Source organism: Malaclemys terrapin, chromosome 25 (assembly GCF_027887155.1).
Source record: "Malaclemys terrapin pileata isolate rMalTer1 chromosome 25, rMalTer1.hap1, whole genome shotgun sequence".
Taxonomy (NCBI): Eukaryota; Metazoa; Chordata; order Testudines; family Emydidae; genus Malaclemys; species Malaclemys terrapin.
The window spans coordinates 8248242-8264814 of record NC_071529.1 but is presented as its reverse complement, the minus strand read 5'-3'; the positions used below and the strand labels follow the sequence as shown (position 1 = coordinate 8264814).

General features: G+C 48.6%; 1 protein-coding gene across 1 annotated transcript in view; it reads right to left on the bottom strand.

Moving 5' to 3' along the window:
- Positions 1-16573, bottom strand: part of KCNH6 (potassium voltage-gated channel subfamily H member 6) — a 97959-nt gene that overhangs the window by 39906 nt on the left and 41480 nt on the right. The window contains exon 3 of the mRNA XM_054014412.1: positions 10940-11095. Within this exon, the coding sequence (XP_053870387.1) occupies positions 10940-11095 (156 nt within the window). The remainder of the gene's footprint in view (positions 1-10939; positions 11096-16573) is intronic.

Genomic DNA, 16573 nt, shown 5'->3' with positions numbered 1-16573 from the left:
GAGGACTGGCAGTGGGGAGAGGGAAACTGGGACTAGGACTTGGGATGGGTGTAAACGGGGATTGGCTGGGCGAAGAGGTTGGGGAAAGGACCTGGCAGGGACACTGAGATTGGAGGAGCTCAGGGAGGGCAACTGGGAGCCAGTAGGGCTGGGGGATGTGCGTAGGGGGTGGACAGGGTGACTAGAGGCCAGCGGGGAAAGACAGAAATAACTCAGACGAGGAGCTGGGAGAGGGAAAATGGGACTGGCTCAGCAAGGAGACTGGGAAGCAGGAGGGGAAGAAGGGGACTGGGAATCTGGAGCAGGACACTAGGCCTGGCTAGATAAGAAGAATGGGGTTGGGATAAAGATCCCAGGGTGGGGAAGAGACTGGACTGGGATAGGTTGGGAGGTGGGGAGGGGCAGAAGGGATCAAGCTTGCATAGAAGAGGCAGAAGGCTGAAGCCACTAGAGCCCACTCCCCTCCAGAGGCTGGAACGGAACCCAAGATTTCCGAGTCACACCATTGCTCTGCTGTCAGCAAATAATCTGTGATACCCACTGGCAAAGTGTCCCATCCTCCTCTAGTGCTGGCCCACACAACCTACTATTGCTATCAGTTACTCCCTAAACTCATATGACAGAAATCCGTGCAGTGAATCTAGAGGTTCCAACCCTGCTGATGACCCATGTCGGTGCCAGTATGTCGTCACAGGATGGAATTTGTTTTTTTCAGTTTGCTCTTTTAAAAACCTGGGAAATTACCCACAAAAAATATGTTAATAGAGCTTTATTATGGTTGCAAAGCCCTCAAAAGTTAAGAAATGCCAGAGTTAAGGTTGTCCGTGTAACCTTAATTCAGCCCCATTGTGTATATGCATTACGATACAGCCTCTAATTACATGATCACACACTATTTCTTCCAGTAGACCCCTGCCTCATTCAACGCACAGTATGGCCCTGCTTAGGGGATGGATCAGGGTTGTGTAATAAAGGAGGCAGTTGGCTGTAGGACCTTTGCCTCATTTGTTGCTGAAGTTGGGGTGGATAGGATAGGGGATTGCAGGCACAGAAAGGATGGCTTCATGGTTAATAAGGCAATTGAATGGTGTTCTGGAGACCTGGAGTCTACCTCTGCCCAGGTCACAAAGTTCCTGTATGATGCTAGGCAAGTCATGTAAACCAAACTTTTCACAGGTGGTCACTAAAGGCACGTTCCTCATTTCCTGGCTATCTGATTTGAGACTCTGGATTTGCCAAAGTGCTGAACACTCCCAGCTGCAAGTGAAGGCAATGGGAGCTGTGCTTTGAACATATAAAGGTGCTATATAATGTTAAGTACTCTGAAAAATCTGGTCCCACATACCTCAATGTGAGCACCCAAAATCAGTGGCAGTTTTGACTTCAATATCTCAGTTTCTCAGTTCCTGTCTGTAAAATGGAGCTAATACTGCTTCTCTGCACAGGGGTGTTGTGAAAATACATTGACTAATGTTTGTGAAGCACTCAGGCCTAGACTTAAATGGGAGTTAGATGCCCAAATAGCTTGTAGGATCTGGATCTCACAGTATTGTGTTAAGCGCCATAGAAAAGCCAAAGAGGAAATGAATAGGTCTGTATTGAAAGCCGGCTTTGAACAGTGTGCAGTACATAAGGCCCAGGGCCACACACCGAACAGGGAGAAAAGAAAACATTGAATAGCTACTCCCTAAAGGAGCATCATCCATCTGAATGAGGCAGGGGTCCTGTGGAAAAAATAACGTGTGAGCATGTCATTAAAGACTGTAACATAATGCATACACACCGGGGGGCCGAATTAAGATTGTAAAAACAGCCTTAAATCTGGCATTTCCTAACTTTTGAGTGCTTGACTTTGCCACCTCAATCATTCTTTTATCATAGTTTGTGTGTATAATACAATACATAATGTGCATAGTGTCTATATATACACACATACACACACACACACACACACACATACATACCCCATACAGATGTAATATAGTATTTTAAATAAGTAATAGATCAATACATACAGCAGAACCTCAGAGTTACAAACCCCTCAGGAATGGAGGTTGTTCATAACGCTGAAATGTTCATAACTCTGAACAAAACGTTCTGCTTGTTCTTTCAAAAGTTTACAACTGAACATTGACTTAGTACAGCTTTGAAATTTTACTATGCAGAAGAAAAATGCTGCTTTCCACTTATTTTGTTAGTAGTTTATGGTTAACACAGTACTGTACTGCATATATATATATATTTTATCTCTGCTGCTGCCAGATTGTGTACTTCCGGTTCCAAATGATGTGTGTGGTTGACCGGTCTGTTTGTAACTCTGGTGTTGTAACTCTAAGGTTCTACTGTATTATTTAAAATACTGTACAATTCATTGCTATATTTACAATATACTTACTATCTATGTTTTAACATAAGTATTAAATGTACTATTAATAATTTTGTATATTTATACACAAAACTATGTATACACATATATAAATCTACATTACTTCATATATAAACTAGTAATATATTCTGCACGTGTAGAATTGTTATATAAATCTAAACAATTATTAAATATTCACCTAGACAGGACAGATTACCATTTATACATATATCAACGTATGTATGGATAGTTTTTGTGTATAATTATGAACGATTATTATTAGTACATTTAAAACTTGCATTAAAGCACAGATAGTAAGTGTATTATAAAAATTACCAGTGTAGTGGAATTGCACGTCATTTAAAACCTATGGTTGGTCACTATATTTTAAATAAGTCATACTCACACATGCAAATACATATGTACAAGTATGGATATATTTCATACCCACACTCACTGTATATTAAATAAATTGGTTTTTTTATAGTGGCTCAAAATCAGCCTGTTATCATTGCATCTAAAATCAGTATATTTCATACTTTTAAAGTATATCATGTTTTTAATATATACACCTCTACCCCGATAGAACGTGACCCGATATAACACGAATGCGGATGTAACGCGGTAAAGCAGTGCTCCGGGGGGGCGGAGCTGCGTACTCCGGTGGATCAAAGTAAGTTTGATATAACACGGTTTACCGATAACGCAGTAAGACTTTTTGGCTCCCTAGGACAGCATTATATCGGGGTAGAGGTGTACACACACACACACACACACACCTCTTAATGCATCCATATATACACATGTATAATACTTTTATTAAGATTGGTGTAAGCTTATTTAGCTGTATGGATAGATACAGAGTATTATATAACATGCACACTATAGCAATTGAAATGTATTACCATACCATGTTTAGAAAACAGCATTTGATTTTTAAAAGGTTATGATGCCTTTGGAGATACTACGCACCTATCTCACCTTTAGGTGCCTAAATTCCTTTGAAAATCTGACCCTTCATCTCTCCTTGCCTCACTTTCCCATCTGTACAATGGGAGTTATAATTCTGCCCCTGCAAATACTTATTACGTTCTAGCTATGCTACTCAATTTCCCCACGTAGCCAATCGGTAAGGTCTCCAGGGCAGCAGCTGTTTCTTACTAGGTATTTGTGCTGTGCCTACACAGTGGGTGGAGGTTCTACGCGGAAGAGTGCTACAAACAATATAATCAATACTAATAGATGTCTATGTGTCTATAATAGAGAGTTCCGGCGAACACCTCTGAAATACCATGACACGTGGCATCGAGCCTCATTTCAACACAGGAACAGCTCGAAGCTTTGGGAAACCCAATCCGACACAGGAAGAAAACACTACAATCCCTGTATTGTTTGTGCACTCAGGGTTGACTGCACTGCACCCCAATCAATGGAGACATGATTAGGTGCCGCTCACCCCCCAGCTTTTAACCAGGTTAGAACTGGCCCCCGGACGCTGCTACAGTTGCAATGTAGATGGGCCCCAGACCCCAATTTCAAAGCCGCTGGAGAGCAGCGGTGTTTGGATCGAGGGTTACTCCATCTCTAAGAGAGAGGAAGGAATATGTTGGAGCCATGCTGGTTCCAGGACATTAGAGACACAAGGCGGGTGAAGTGACAAGCTCTGTGGGTGAAAGAGACAAGCTGTCGAGTGAGTCCCTTTCCTAGACCTGGAGGGCTCTGAGAAGCTCAAACTCTTGGTCCCTTCCACCAACAGAAGTTGCTCCAATAAAAGATATCGTCTCACCCACTTTGTCTCCCAGGAGGGAGAGACAGACACATGCTCTATATGGGCCAGCAAAGGGATAGCTGGCACGGCAGCAGGACGAGATGCCAAGGCACAAGTGCCCATCCCGCTCATGCTGTCGGAGGAAGGAATGTGGTGCCAGGCAGCCGCAGAGCAGTGCAGGGACCCGATCCTGGTGCATGTGGTGGGGTCCATCCTCAATCCACCACCATGTGTCCCAAGGGATCACACTCTGGCTGTGCCCAGGCCCCCCATCCTTTGGCCACCATTACATGGCTGAGTGGCCCGGTCAGAGCCATAGGGCTGGGCCTTTTAAACGCTTTGCTGCTGGCTTGGAATGCGCGAGGAGGCTCCTGAACTCCCCGGGAGGCTGCATTTCTGCCACCAAGCATTGGAGGGGCCCTATGCCCCTTAACGCAGCAGCAGTTTGTTTGCAGAGCTCCCTGTGCTCCCCGCTAGCACAGTGATGCGGGTGGGCAGCTTGGAATCTCCCATGGACATGCCCCCAGATCACCCAGCTCCTCTCGGCCCTGCCTGCAACAACTGCTCTGTGCTTCTGCTACAGGGGGGCAACAAAGCGGTCACTTGCCCAATGGGGCTGGCTGAGCACGGGTCTGAGAAAGGGCCCAAGGCTGCCAGCTCCGCATAGGAGAAGAATCCGTGCTGGCCCGTCCTAGGAGATAATTCTCTCCTTGCCTGGGGGGAGGAACAGCTCCAGTCCCCGGGGATTAGGAAATGGGAGGTAAGCCCTTTACAACGACTCTGCCCATCACGTCCATTGACAAGACTGCAGGGATCTGGTCCAGTGTGCAGGTGGCACTGCTGCTCTCTGCTGCATGGAATCAGAACTGCTCAGCTGTGTGTCATAGGACTTATACTGCTAACAGAGATTCCTCCTTAAGCTAAGCCACAGGGCCTAAGCGCACATTCCAAATCAGGAGGTTCCAAAGCCTACTCCGCTGCCATCATCAAGTTCCAAGTGGCTGCTGTGACAGCATAGTGACAACCATGAGGTTGCTAGGTGGCCACAGATGGTTATTGATGTCTCTGCCGTGAGGCTGGGGAGAGCCAGTTGCATTATATGCTGGTGAACGCTAGAGGGAGGTTGGGGAGGAGGGGCAGTGGAAGAGCTTGCACAGAGAAAGAATCCAGCATGCGGGACTGGGCCTGCGGTTCTTTTTTGGGCTTTCGCCAAATGCCAGAGTTCAGGCTGGCCCATTCCGAACAAACGACCTGTTCAAATCTTCACCTGGCATTGGCTTTCACTAGGGCCAGATTTTCAAGGACCTGACTGCCACAACTGGGGCCAGATCAGAGCTCAGTTCCCATGTAGGCACCTAAGTAAGGACCACATTCTCAAAAGAGCCCAGCATCCAATGTGGAGGGAGGGTGACAGGGCTAAGTACTGCTATGCTGAAAGGTGCTAATGGCTCCCAGGGATGGTCTGGAACCCAAAGACTATCACAGACCTTCTTAAGCCAACGGGGGTGCCAAGTACTCTTTTTTTAGGCTCAACAGAAGCAATCAAGCCCCTTTATGTAGTAACGACAGCTGCACACAATGGGGGCTACCACCCAAGGACTAGGCTGCAAAACAGGTCAGAGCTAAGTCAGGTAGATTAACAGGGTTTTCCCTCGTTGCAAACACAGTGGCTAAGATATCAGTTGCAGGGTGGTGTGAGGAACCAAGCCAGCAGAAAAAAAAAAAACAGTTGTGAGCATGACCCTGAAAAGAAGAAGAGAGACAGAGCTCCTTGGGCACAGAGCTCGCTGGAGTGGCAGACATGGGAATTTCTGAGCAAGGAAACTGCATGCTGTTCTTTGTTTCCACTGTGTTCAGGGGAACAGGACTTTGTGGACATTTCTTTGCAAATATACAAGTTTACTCCAAGAATAGACCTGACTCACCTCTCAGATTTTTCATCCAAATGTAAACAACCATGCAAGGCCCTGAATTTTGGCTAACTGCTTAGGCCAAAAGGGACAACAGTCCTGGGCTAACCAAACTGTGTTAGCTGACCTGGGCTAACCACTGACCAGCCAAGATGAACTAGTTACGGTAGTGAAGCAGTTTCAGTTACAACCTCTTCCCCACCCTGCTCTGTAACTTTCTGGCACGTTCTTTTTTAGGGGCCAAACTATCCATGCTTGGTCTGAGCAGAAAGGGTGAATCTGTAATGCCAACTTGGAGGAGAATCCGATCAGTCAAAGTCTGAATGATGAGAAGAGACACCCAAAACCAAACTTTTCTACCTGTAAAAAAAATAATATTTCCCCACACCACAAACAACTTCAACACAGAAGGAGTCTGAATCTTGCCAAGCAGATAATGATCATGCTGGAGGATGTCTGAGACCAGGCTGATAACAGTGAGATGAGACAGAAAAATCCCTTCTGATTATGTGCATCTCGAACTTGGTTACTCTGTCACCTCTGCGGTACATCCAGGGTGGACTATGTATTGTGACAACCTACAACACTCGTGACTTCACCGCTCCTAATAAGTCAAGCTGAGACGTGTCGATACGGTCATGTGACAATGGGAAAGAATCTCGGAAAAAGAGTCGCTTTCTTCCAAAACTGAACAAGGAACTTTACTGGAATCAGGAAACTGCTCTCGCAACTTCACTGGAGAGCTTCTGTCAAGACCGGTGGCTCTGAACCTTTTCAGATTACTGTACCTCTTTCAGAGTCTGATTTGTCTTGTGTACCCCCAAGTTTCACCTCACTTAAAAACTACTTGCTTCTAAAAATCAGACATAAAAATACAAGTGTCACAGTGCACTGCTACTGAAAAATTGCTGACTTTCTCATTGTTACCATATAATTATAAAATAAATCAACTGGAATATAAATATTGTCCTTACATTTCAGTGTATAGTCTATAGAGCAGTATAAACAAGTCATGGTCTGGATGAAATTTTAGTTTGCACTGACTTCACTAGTGCTTTTTATGTAGCCTGTTGCAAAGCTAAGCAAATATTTATCTGAGTTAATGTACCCCCTGAAAGACCTCTGCGTACCTCCAGGGGTACACATACCGTTGGTTGAGAATCACGGGTCTAGAAGCTTTCTTTAAATGGGGAGCTGGAAGCAGGCAAGAGGGGGTAGAGAAACGGGGCACATATCCTTCCCGAAAACACTGCACAGCAATCTGGAATATCGAGGTGACACTGGGCTGGATTCTCCACTGTCCTGCCTGGGGTCTTGCCATTTGCACCAGTGACAAGTGCGTGTAAATGATTCCACTCTCGCATGGTAGCGTTGTACACCCATTTTGCACTTGGGTAAGTAACTACCCAAGGCGCAGGGCCGTGGAGAAGCAGACCCTCAAAGGACAGCACCCAGCCTTTCCCAGTATGCCATGATCTAAAGCCCCTTCCTGATGGGACTCCAATGTCCCCCATGGAGTGGCTCCCGCTCGCATCAGCTGGAATCCTGGCCCGTTGTCACTGGCTCACGCTGCGACCAGCAGAGAGGAACCACGGACATCGCGGGTACTCCCCTGGCTTCTGGGTAGCTGCTGCAACTTTGCACACAGGCACAGCTCTCACATGCCAAAGGCCAAGAGCCGAACTAGTCTCCTAACAACAGCAAGCACCGCATATTTACGTATGCATGTGCCTTGCTCCAGCTGGCCAGACCTACCCTGCCTGCCCCATAAACATCTGCAGTGCTGTGGGCACAAGCTTCCACTTGCCCGTTGTTTTTTAATCTCCACATTGCTACAGTGACCTTGAGTCTGAGGCACTCACTGTAGGCAAGGGCTCACAGCACCCACTCACTGCAATGCAGCCACCTCTGGGGTGGAACACAGCTCACAGCAACCTCGGCCAACCTCTTAAGGCAGGAAATGGAGAAGAATCCCATCCCCCAGAGATGCTAGGGGAGGGACTGCAATTACCCAGGCTGGAATCTTTGAGGGATGCCAGACTCACGTGGAAAGCACCATAGGATCTTGAACAACCGTGACAGGCCAGGTGTATTTCTCAGCTGGAAAATAGCCCCTTGGTGGCTCCTAACCCCCTGCTGGAAGCGTTCGTTCAGCACTGGCTCAGAGGGCCGGTACATATAAAGCAGCCCCATGGCACTCCCAGGGTGTCTCCCATCCTAGCACTGAATGTGTTTAGTTGGTGAGACAGGCGTGATCGCCGTGCAGAGCGGCAGGGCTGCACTAGAAAGAGACAGACCGTTTATGCGAGGGAAGGGGGAGATACATGCAAAACGTGCTGGGCTGTCAGTTTCTTAGGAAGCTAACATGCTCTGAAAACCGATCCCTGATCTTGGCTTTCCAAAGGGCAGCTGTGGCAACATGAGCTCTGGAGTACAGGGGACGATGGCTCTGCCGGGGAGAGCAGCGTTAGAGTGTCTAGCCAGGAGCCAGCCGAACGGAGTTTGTGACGTGTCCCTGGGGTCTCATGCTGTGGGTCCAAGACTACATTACACTGTCCCCTCTGAATTACAAGATCTGCGCATACGATCTCCACCTGCCGGGGTAGCCCCGTATTACATTTGTATTGGACAAAAAAGTGTTTCTAGCTCGCACCTTCTGAGGATGGGTTTTAGAGACTCACTTAAGCCAATCCTATTGAGATGAAAACAAATCCAGAACCCCGCTCACACCCACCTGCTGCCACACGGATTCACACGGATTCCACGTACATGTGAGCATATGCAACAATCCAGCAAACCCACCTGCAGAACTGGCTGGATGTTTAATACACACGGCAAGAGCACACGACACAATGAAATACCTCCAGTCCAAACATATTTAAAGGGCAGCATCCCGCCTCCTGATCCCAGGGGAACTTGACTGGATCTGCTGGATTTTACATATATATTCTCTCCAAGGGGTGACGGAATTCACAGAGATGGACAATCCACCAGATTGGAAACATTTTAGACTAGAGAGAAGATGGAAACTACTTTGGAGAGCCAGTGGGCTGCTGTGTAATCTCTGGCAAATCACTTCATCTCTCCAGGCCCTTACTGACCTTCCCACTCTTTGGGACAAGCGCGGGCTGTTATTCTGTGTCTGTACGGTGCCAAGCCCCAGGGGGCCCTCCTCCCACTCCCCAGAGTTGAGAGAAGGACAAACACCCCCGCAATGTGAAATGCACAGCGGTGCTGTCCCTGCTCTTGCTTCCAGACACCCAGCCCCAGCATGGAAGCAACGGGGATGCAGTGACCCGTGAGACGACGTCGGACCTCACACACCAGCGCCAAGGGAAACAGGGCAAGGAAGGGACATTATCCACGGTCGCTCCAGCCAAGCCAGGGGTGAGCTGGGGAAACAGGACCCAGCTTCCAAAATCTTCTTTGCCCCCTAACGCTGAGGTCTCAGATCAGTCTGCTGCTCTGAGTTCCCTGAACACCCCTAGAGCCCAGTGACGGAACAGACTGGCAGCAGCCACTGCCTGACACGTCCAACCCCCTTTCCCCAGCTCCCCATCAGGCACCTGGCTGGCTGGGCCACACTGCAGCATGAGGGGAAGGGATTCCTTCCTGAGCCCTCAGGAGATCAGCTGATAGTCTGAAGCATGAGAGCTGCTTCCCACCCCCCCACCCGATAGCATCAAGACTAGTGTCATTACAGGTCATTGACGGTAGTATCGGTCTCCTGAGACTGAGGCTGGCATGCCAGGGTGCATCTCTCCAAACCAACAGACAACATTAAACCCAAGAGAGCGTTAGGATGATGGCCTTGCCAGTTGGAGGGGCGGGGGGAGAGCACGGACTCAGCTTTCACTGGAAATCCTGACCTCGGTGGGACCTCCCTCCAAGCTCCCGAGCCCCGTGTATGAACACGAGCCGGCAGCAGGGGCGGGGCTGCAAAGGGACCCGACAGGGCCGGCAGCAGATGTGCCAACTGGTAGAAGAGCAACAGCGATCCCGGTCAGGAGGCTGTCTCCAGGCAGCATGCCGGAAGGAAAGGGCTGGGCCGGGCCCTGAGCACCAGGCAACCCATGGAGGGCAAGAGGACAGGGGGATAGATACTGTACTTTAATGGCGGTACCTCGCTAGAAACCGAATATGTACAGAGTGTGTATATAGGGTCTGTACAGAGGCAGAGGACGGAGAGGAGTATAGATAGGAAAATACAGCTATAAGCAATGTATGGGCAAGTTATACAGCAAGCTAGCTCGAGAGGAGGCGCGGCTGTATGCGAGGCAGTTACAGATGTGCTGCTGGATGGGAGGGACGGGGGTACCTGCTAGCAGTACAGGCCCAGTTTGGTTAGGTGGGAGCGGATGAGCTATTGGGGAAGGGAGGGTTGGGTGACAGGCAAGGCGGGGTTCAGGTACTGTGTGGGGAGGTCCAGTCCCCTCTGAGGGGAGTTGGGGCATTAGGACACATCTAGGCGAGGTGTAACCATGTGTGCGCGGGGCGGGGGCGGATGCAAAGGGACAGGGAGGTCCGAGGGCAGGGCTTCCCCCGGAAGATTGGTTCTGCCTCAGGATCCCCAGGACTCAGTTTCCTCTCGGCCAGGGAGATTAGGCTCCATCTGCCTCCCTTTGCAGAGCTGCCTCCTTGTCTCGCTGTATCACTGCTGGGGAGTCGCTCTCCACGGCTCCAGAGTCTTCAAGATCGTCCTTTGGCAACACGCCGCCTCCCAGAGCCAATCGGCAACGAGGCCACCGCTTGGTCAGGAGCTCAGGCCACCAGCCCCACAGCTCAGGCACCTCTGAGTTCCAGAGAAAATTCCAGGATCGGCTTCACCAAGCGGAACCTACACAATCCCCCGCCCTCCCTCCCCGTCCCCGCCTGGGGACCCCGGCTCTTGCTCACCTTGGCGCCAGCCCTGGGACAGTCGCTGGTGGAGACTCCGGCTGGCGCTCTTGGCGATGAGCTCGGCCAGGTCCTCAAAGTTCAGGATGAACATGATGACGGCTGCTTCCTCGTTCTTCACCGGGACCACGTCCACCAGGCACCGGAGGCACGACGCTGCCGTGGGAAAGGGAGCAGGGGTCAGATCGTAGCAGGGGGAGGAGGACCTAGAGCATCTACCACCACTGCAACCCAACCCCCACCGAGTACAGCTCATACCCTAAAACCTGGGAGGAGAGATCACCAGGGCAGGGTCCCCTCTACCGCTGGGCATTCCCATTCGACCACTAAGTCCAGCAAGCTGAGCTCTGACAAATTCCCAGAGCCCCCGGCAGGCAGCGCGCTCTCAGCCTGCAACAAGCCAGACCCACCTCCCCGCAGGCTGCTGCAGGGGTCCGCCTGATGCTGACCCACGGCCGGAAGGGGCAGCAGATTTTCTGGGGGTGCAGCGGGAAGCTCTGTGGCAGAGCAGTGGCTGGGTCAGATAAACGGCAAGACAGGAGGGTGGGGGCTGCTGGAGGCATTTGCCAGTGCAGCAGCCCTCGTGTGATGGCCGCCATCTTGGCCGACAGTGGGGCAGATACCAGAGACCTCCGGAGCCACGACGCATGGCTCCCTGGCCAGCGCTCTAAGAGTTAGAGGCCCATATCACGTCAGGCTATCGATAAAGAGTTAAAGGATGGGAAATTAATCCATACCAATCAGCATGGATTCATAGAGGGGAGGGATAGCTCAGTGGTTTGAGCGTTGGCCTGCTTAAACCCAGGGTTGTGAGTTCAATCCTTGAGTGGGCCATTTAGGGATCTGGGGCAAAAAATCTGTCAGGGACAGTACTTGGTCCTGCTAGTGAAGGCAGGGGACTGGACTCGATGACCTTTCAAGGTCCCTTCCAGCTCTATGGGATAGTTATATCGCCATATATGACAACTGGGCCTAGCCAGACAAATTTGGCATTGTACAATGAGATTACAAGCTGGTTTGATAAAAGTAATTGCACTGATGTAATACACTTAGACTTCTGGCAGGAGTTTGAGTTAGTCCTGCCTGACATTTGGCTTCAAAAGTTAGCACTATACAAAATCAAAATGGTGTGCATTAAATAGATGCAAAACTGGCTAACTGATGGATCTTGAAATGTAATTGTTCATGGGGAATCATTATCAAATAGGAGCGTGTCTAGTAGGATCCCACAGGGATCAGTTCTCAGCTTGTAGAACTGATGAATGAAATTGTTTTTAATTGTTCACTTTATTAATGTAACTTCATAAGTAAAGTTTTATGAATGAAACAATATTCATTCATAAAACCGGTTACCCCAATAACTGGCTAATTAACAATTAAGATGCTTGTTAAGAGCCATAGCTGTTCAGTCAGCTGCCTTTGTAAGTTTCACTATCAATCCAATTCCTGCTTAAATCACTGAGACTTGCACTGTTTCAGTATTCTGTCAAGTATCAGAGGGGTAGCCGTGTTAGTCTGAATCTGTAAAAAGCAACACAGAGGGTCCTGTGGCACCTTTGAGACTAACAGAAGTATTGGGAGCATACGCTTTCGTGGGTAAGAACCTCACTTGCATCTGAAGAAGTGAGGTTCTTACCCACGAAAGCGTATGCTCCCAATACTTCTGTTAGTCTCAAAGGTGCCACAGGACCCTCTGTTGCTTGTTTCAGTATTGTAACTTCTGTTCACCATTTACCTATAATAAATATAGGTAAATGGTGAAGTGTTTTGCCTACAGTGTAACTTCTGTTCACTGTTTGCCATCCATTATACTTGTCTATATTGTAACTTCTGTTCACTGTCCCCATTTTACAACGCTTACTCCATTTTGTAAGGGCTTGCTGCAACCTTCATTTTTGCAAACCCTGCTGTAATCTTATTAGCTTAGTTTAGATGTGTGAATGAGGTATGTATGGATGATGGAATCAACCTCCAGCCCCAGCCTGTCCTGATTAAATAGAGTTCAAACACCAAGGGCTGAAGATGCAGACAAGAGCCCTAACAAAGTAAGAAGAATCCACCCTAAAAAGAAAAGGTACAATAGAAGGAAGATCAAAGCCCGGTCCCAGGCTGAAAGTCATGTCTGCAATTGACGGGTGATCAATCACCAAACCCGGAGGCAGCGTGACACAGCAAGACCTATAGACTCTGGATTCAAACTAAAGCCTACAGAAAGGATGGGTGAGATGGAAAACTTTGGAGGAGGGTAACATTCTGCTGCCAACATGGAAGGGCATCGGTGCATGCCCAACAGAGACCCAGCTCGTCCTTGTGCCCGGCTTTCCTGGCCAGTTAGCCACCACAAGCTACGAACCCAAGCTGCAAACTCAAGCCACAGACTGAAGCAGGACTGGTAACTATGCAGCACGTCTGTGTGTGTGTGTGTGTGTGTGTGTGTGTGTGTGTGTGTGTGTGTGTGTGTGTGTGTGTGTGTGTGTGTGTGTGTATTAGGTATAATGTGTGTGTATAAGGATTAAGATATTAGTTATTGGTCATAAATCAAATTGTTATCATAATCAATGTGGCATCTTTATCTTGTCCCCTTTAATAAGATCCTGCTAGTTTTTATTGGTATAACAAGCTCCGGGCTATTTTTATCAGTGATCTGGGAGGAAAAAAATGTTTTCTAAGGAGCTCAAAGTGCTGAGTGCACCCTGGGAACTGAGCTCTTGAATATCTAGCTCCAACTGTTGGTACGAGGACTTGGGACTCTGGCCCTGAGTTTTTTGAAAAATGTGGGCCTACGTGGCGTGTCTTAGCCAGTGCCGATTTGTCGTATACGGGTTTTTTCCAGGACAGTTATTTATGTTCATTAGTTTTTAATTGGCACTTAAAGCATTGGTAATTAAAAATTCAGAACAAAATCTGAAACTTATCTGTGCTCATTTAGCCTCCTGAGACTTGCGGTTCATAATCAATAAATAGCTAATTGCCATGCAATAACGGTGGCAACTCTAAGGATCGGTTTAAATTAAACAGCGTAATTAAAAACAACCCGTTTCTAAGCCTTGCGCATCATGTATCTACTTGTTCACTCCTCTCCCAGGGCTCAGGTGTGAGCTGCCTCACGCACCTGTGCAGGGCAGCAAGAGGGGGGGGGGGGGGGGAGAAATGTCCTGGCCAATCTGGGCTACCCACATCCCCAGTCTGGGGTGTGCCGATGGGGGAGGAGTGGGCACAGCCTGGCTCCACCCCCTCTAACACAGTGGCCATGCAGTTGAACCAGAGCAGAAGAGGAAAGAAGATGTGCCAGGCATAGGGCAGGCTGACACAGCCTTCTTCCTGCCTGGAGCAAGCGGGGACCAAACGGTAGCTCTTAAGGCTCAGTTGGGTCCCCGGTCCGTTGCTGGGGCAGTGCAATGACAGTGTCTCCCCTACTGAGGAACGTCAGAACAGAAGCAGGGATAGATTAGAACTTCTGCAGAAAAGGACCTAGGGGTCACAGTGGACGAGAAGCTGGATATGAGTCAACAGTGTGCTCTTGTTGCCAAGAAGGCTAACGACATTTTGGGCTGTATAAATAGGGGCATTGCCAGCAGATCGAGGGAGGTGATCATTCCCCTCTATTTGGCATTGGTGAGGCCTCATCTGGAGTACGGTGTCCAGTTTTGGGCCCCAGACTACAAGAAGGATGTGGAAAAATTGGAGAGAGTCCAGCAGAGGACAACAAAAATGATTAGGGGTCTGGAGCACATGACTTATGAGGAGAGGCTGAGGGAACTGGGATTGTTTAGACTGCAGAATAGAAGAATGAGGGGGGATTTGATAGCTGCTTTCAACTATCTGAAAGGGGGTTCCAAAGAGGATGGATCTAGACTGTTCTCAGTGGTGGCAGATGACAGAACAAGGAGCAATGGTCTCAAGTTGCAGTGGGGGAGGTTTAGGTTGGATATTAGGAAACACTATTTCACTAGGAGGGTGGTGAAGCACTGGAATGGGTTACCTAGGGAGGTGGTCTCCAAAGTGGGGTGCGCAAGAGGATCGTTGGGGGTGCGCGGCAGGAGGAACGCTTCCCCCCCCCCGCTTCATCTAAGCGGCTTTTTTTTTTGCGCTTCGGCAAAAATGGTAGAGCCGGCGCAGCAGGGGGTATGTGCTCAATTTTTTTTTTTTTTTTTTTTTTTTTTTTTTTTTTTTTTTTTACTGATATGGGTGCGATTGGAGACCACTGACCTAGGGAGGTGGTGGAATCTCCTTCCTTAGAGATTTTTAGGGTCAGGCTTGACAAAGCCCTGGCTGGGATGATTTAGTTGGGGATTGGTCCTGCTTTGAGCAGGGGGTTGGACTAGATGACCTCCTGAGGTCTCTTCCAACCCTGAGATTCTATGATATTCTATGAACTCAGATCCTCCTGCTCCTGAAGCCCAGGTCCTTGCCTGCTGTCCAGACTCCATCCGGGAGCGGGTCTCTCTCTCTCTCACACACTCACACACACACACACACACACACTTGCCAGTTCATTACACTGCCACATTACAAACGGCAGCACAGAACCGATTCACTTACTGTCTCAAGAGACTCTGTGTCAGAGCCTGGCTTGAGCCACTAGATAAGACTAATAACTGTTCTCCTGCATCTGAGTTTAATGAGCATTTAAACACTTTTATCCTGAAGGGTCACAAATATTTGAATCTGTAACTCAGCAGGCAGCTTTTCAAACACAGGCTAATAAAGATCTGTGTGGTGCACCTGGCTCCCTCTTTGTCTACCCAAGCGGGGGCTGCCTTGTCAGCATTTAATAAGCCAGTGGCTCCGGGGAGAGAAGTTTCCTTCGGTGAGGCAAGATGTATGGCTTTAATAACAATGGCATTTGACGAGCTGTATTCATCTGGCACGGAGATTGGATAACTACATCTTGGGAGAGCAGAACGCAGACAAACGGAATGCTGGAGTCAAACATCATCCGTGTAACGAGGTGACCCAGATCTGTATGATTTCAGCGTACCATCCTTCGCGGTCTGCTATTTAGCCAACCGTCCCTGATCACAGATGGAAGCAGGGCCTGGAGTCGGGTCAGGTCATTATCTCCACTACTAAGCAGCCGGCAGCCTCACAAAAATGCACTGGAAAGGATTTTGGTATCACAGCATGAAGATGCAAGTATGTCATGCCATGATATAGAGAGACAGCCAGAGAAATAATGAGCGAGGACAGCCATACACGCTGAGTATCATGTTCAGTACCATTCTAGTTACTTCCTACTTTCCCATTAAAATACATACTAATCCCATGCTAAGGCCCCATGAAGTGGCGTGGTCATTGCTTGCCAATCCCTTAGATGCGAAACACCCTCGTAATAACATGCCAAGACGTCATAAAGCTGCGTTGTATAGACCTGCTAACCATCATTGCAATAACATGCCCACTTCCTGGATCCCAACAGGACACCATGAAACTACGCTTTGATTCCATGCCAGGGCATCATGAATGCCCACTGCAATTCCATGCTAGGCCACTAGGAAATGGCACAGCAACGACACAGTTCTCCTGCCGATCATACCCGATGCACTTAAAGCAACTACAAGACTAATTGCAATTGACCTAGACTAGAGTCTACAATTAAAATCTTATGGCAGCCCTTTCCTAGAGCAGTATGCA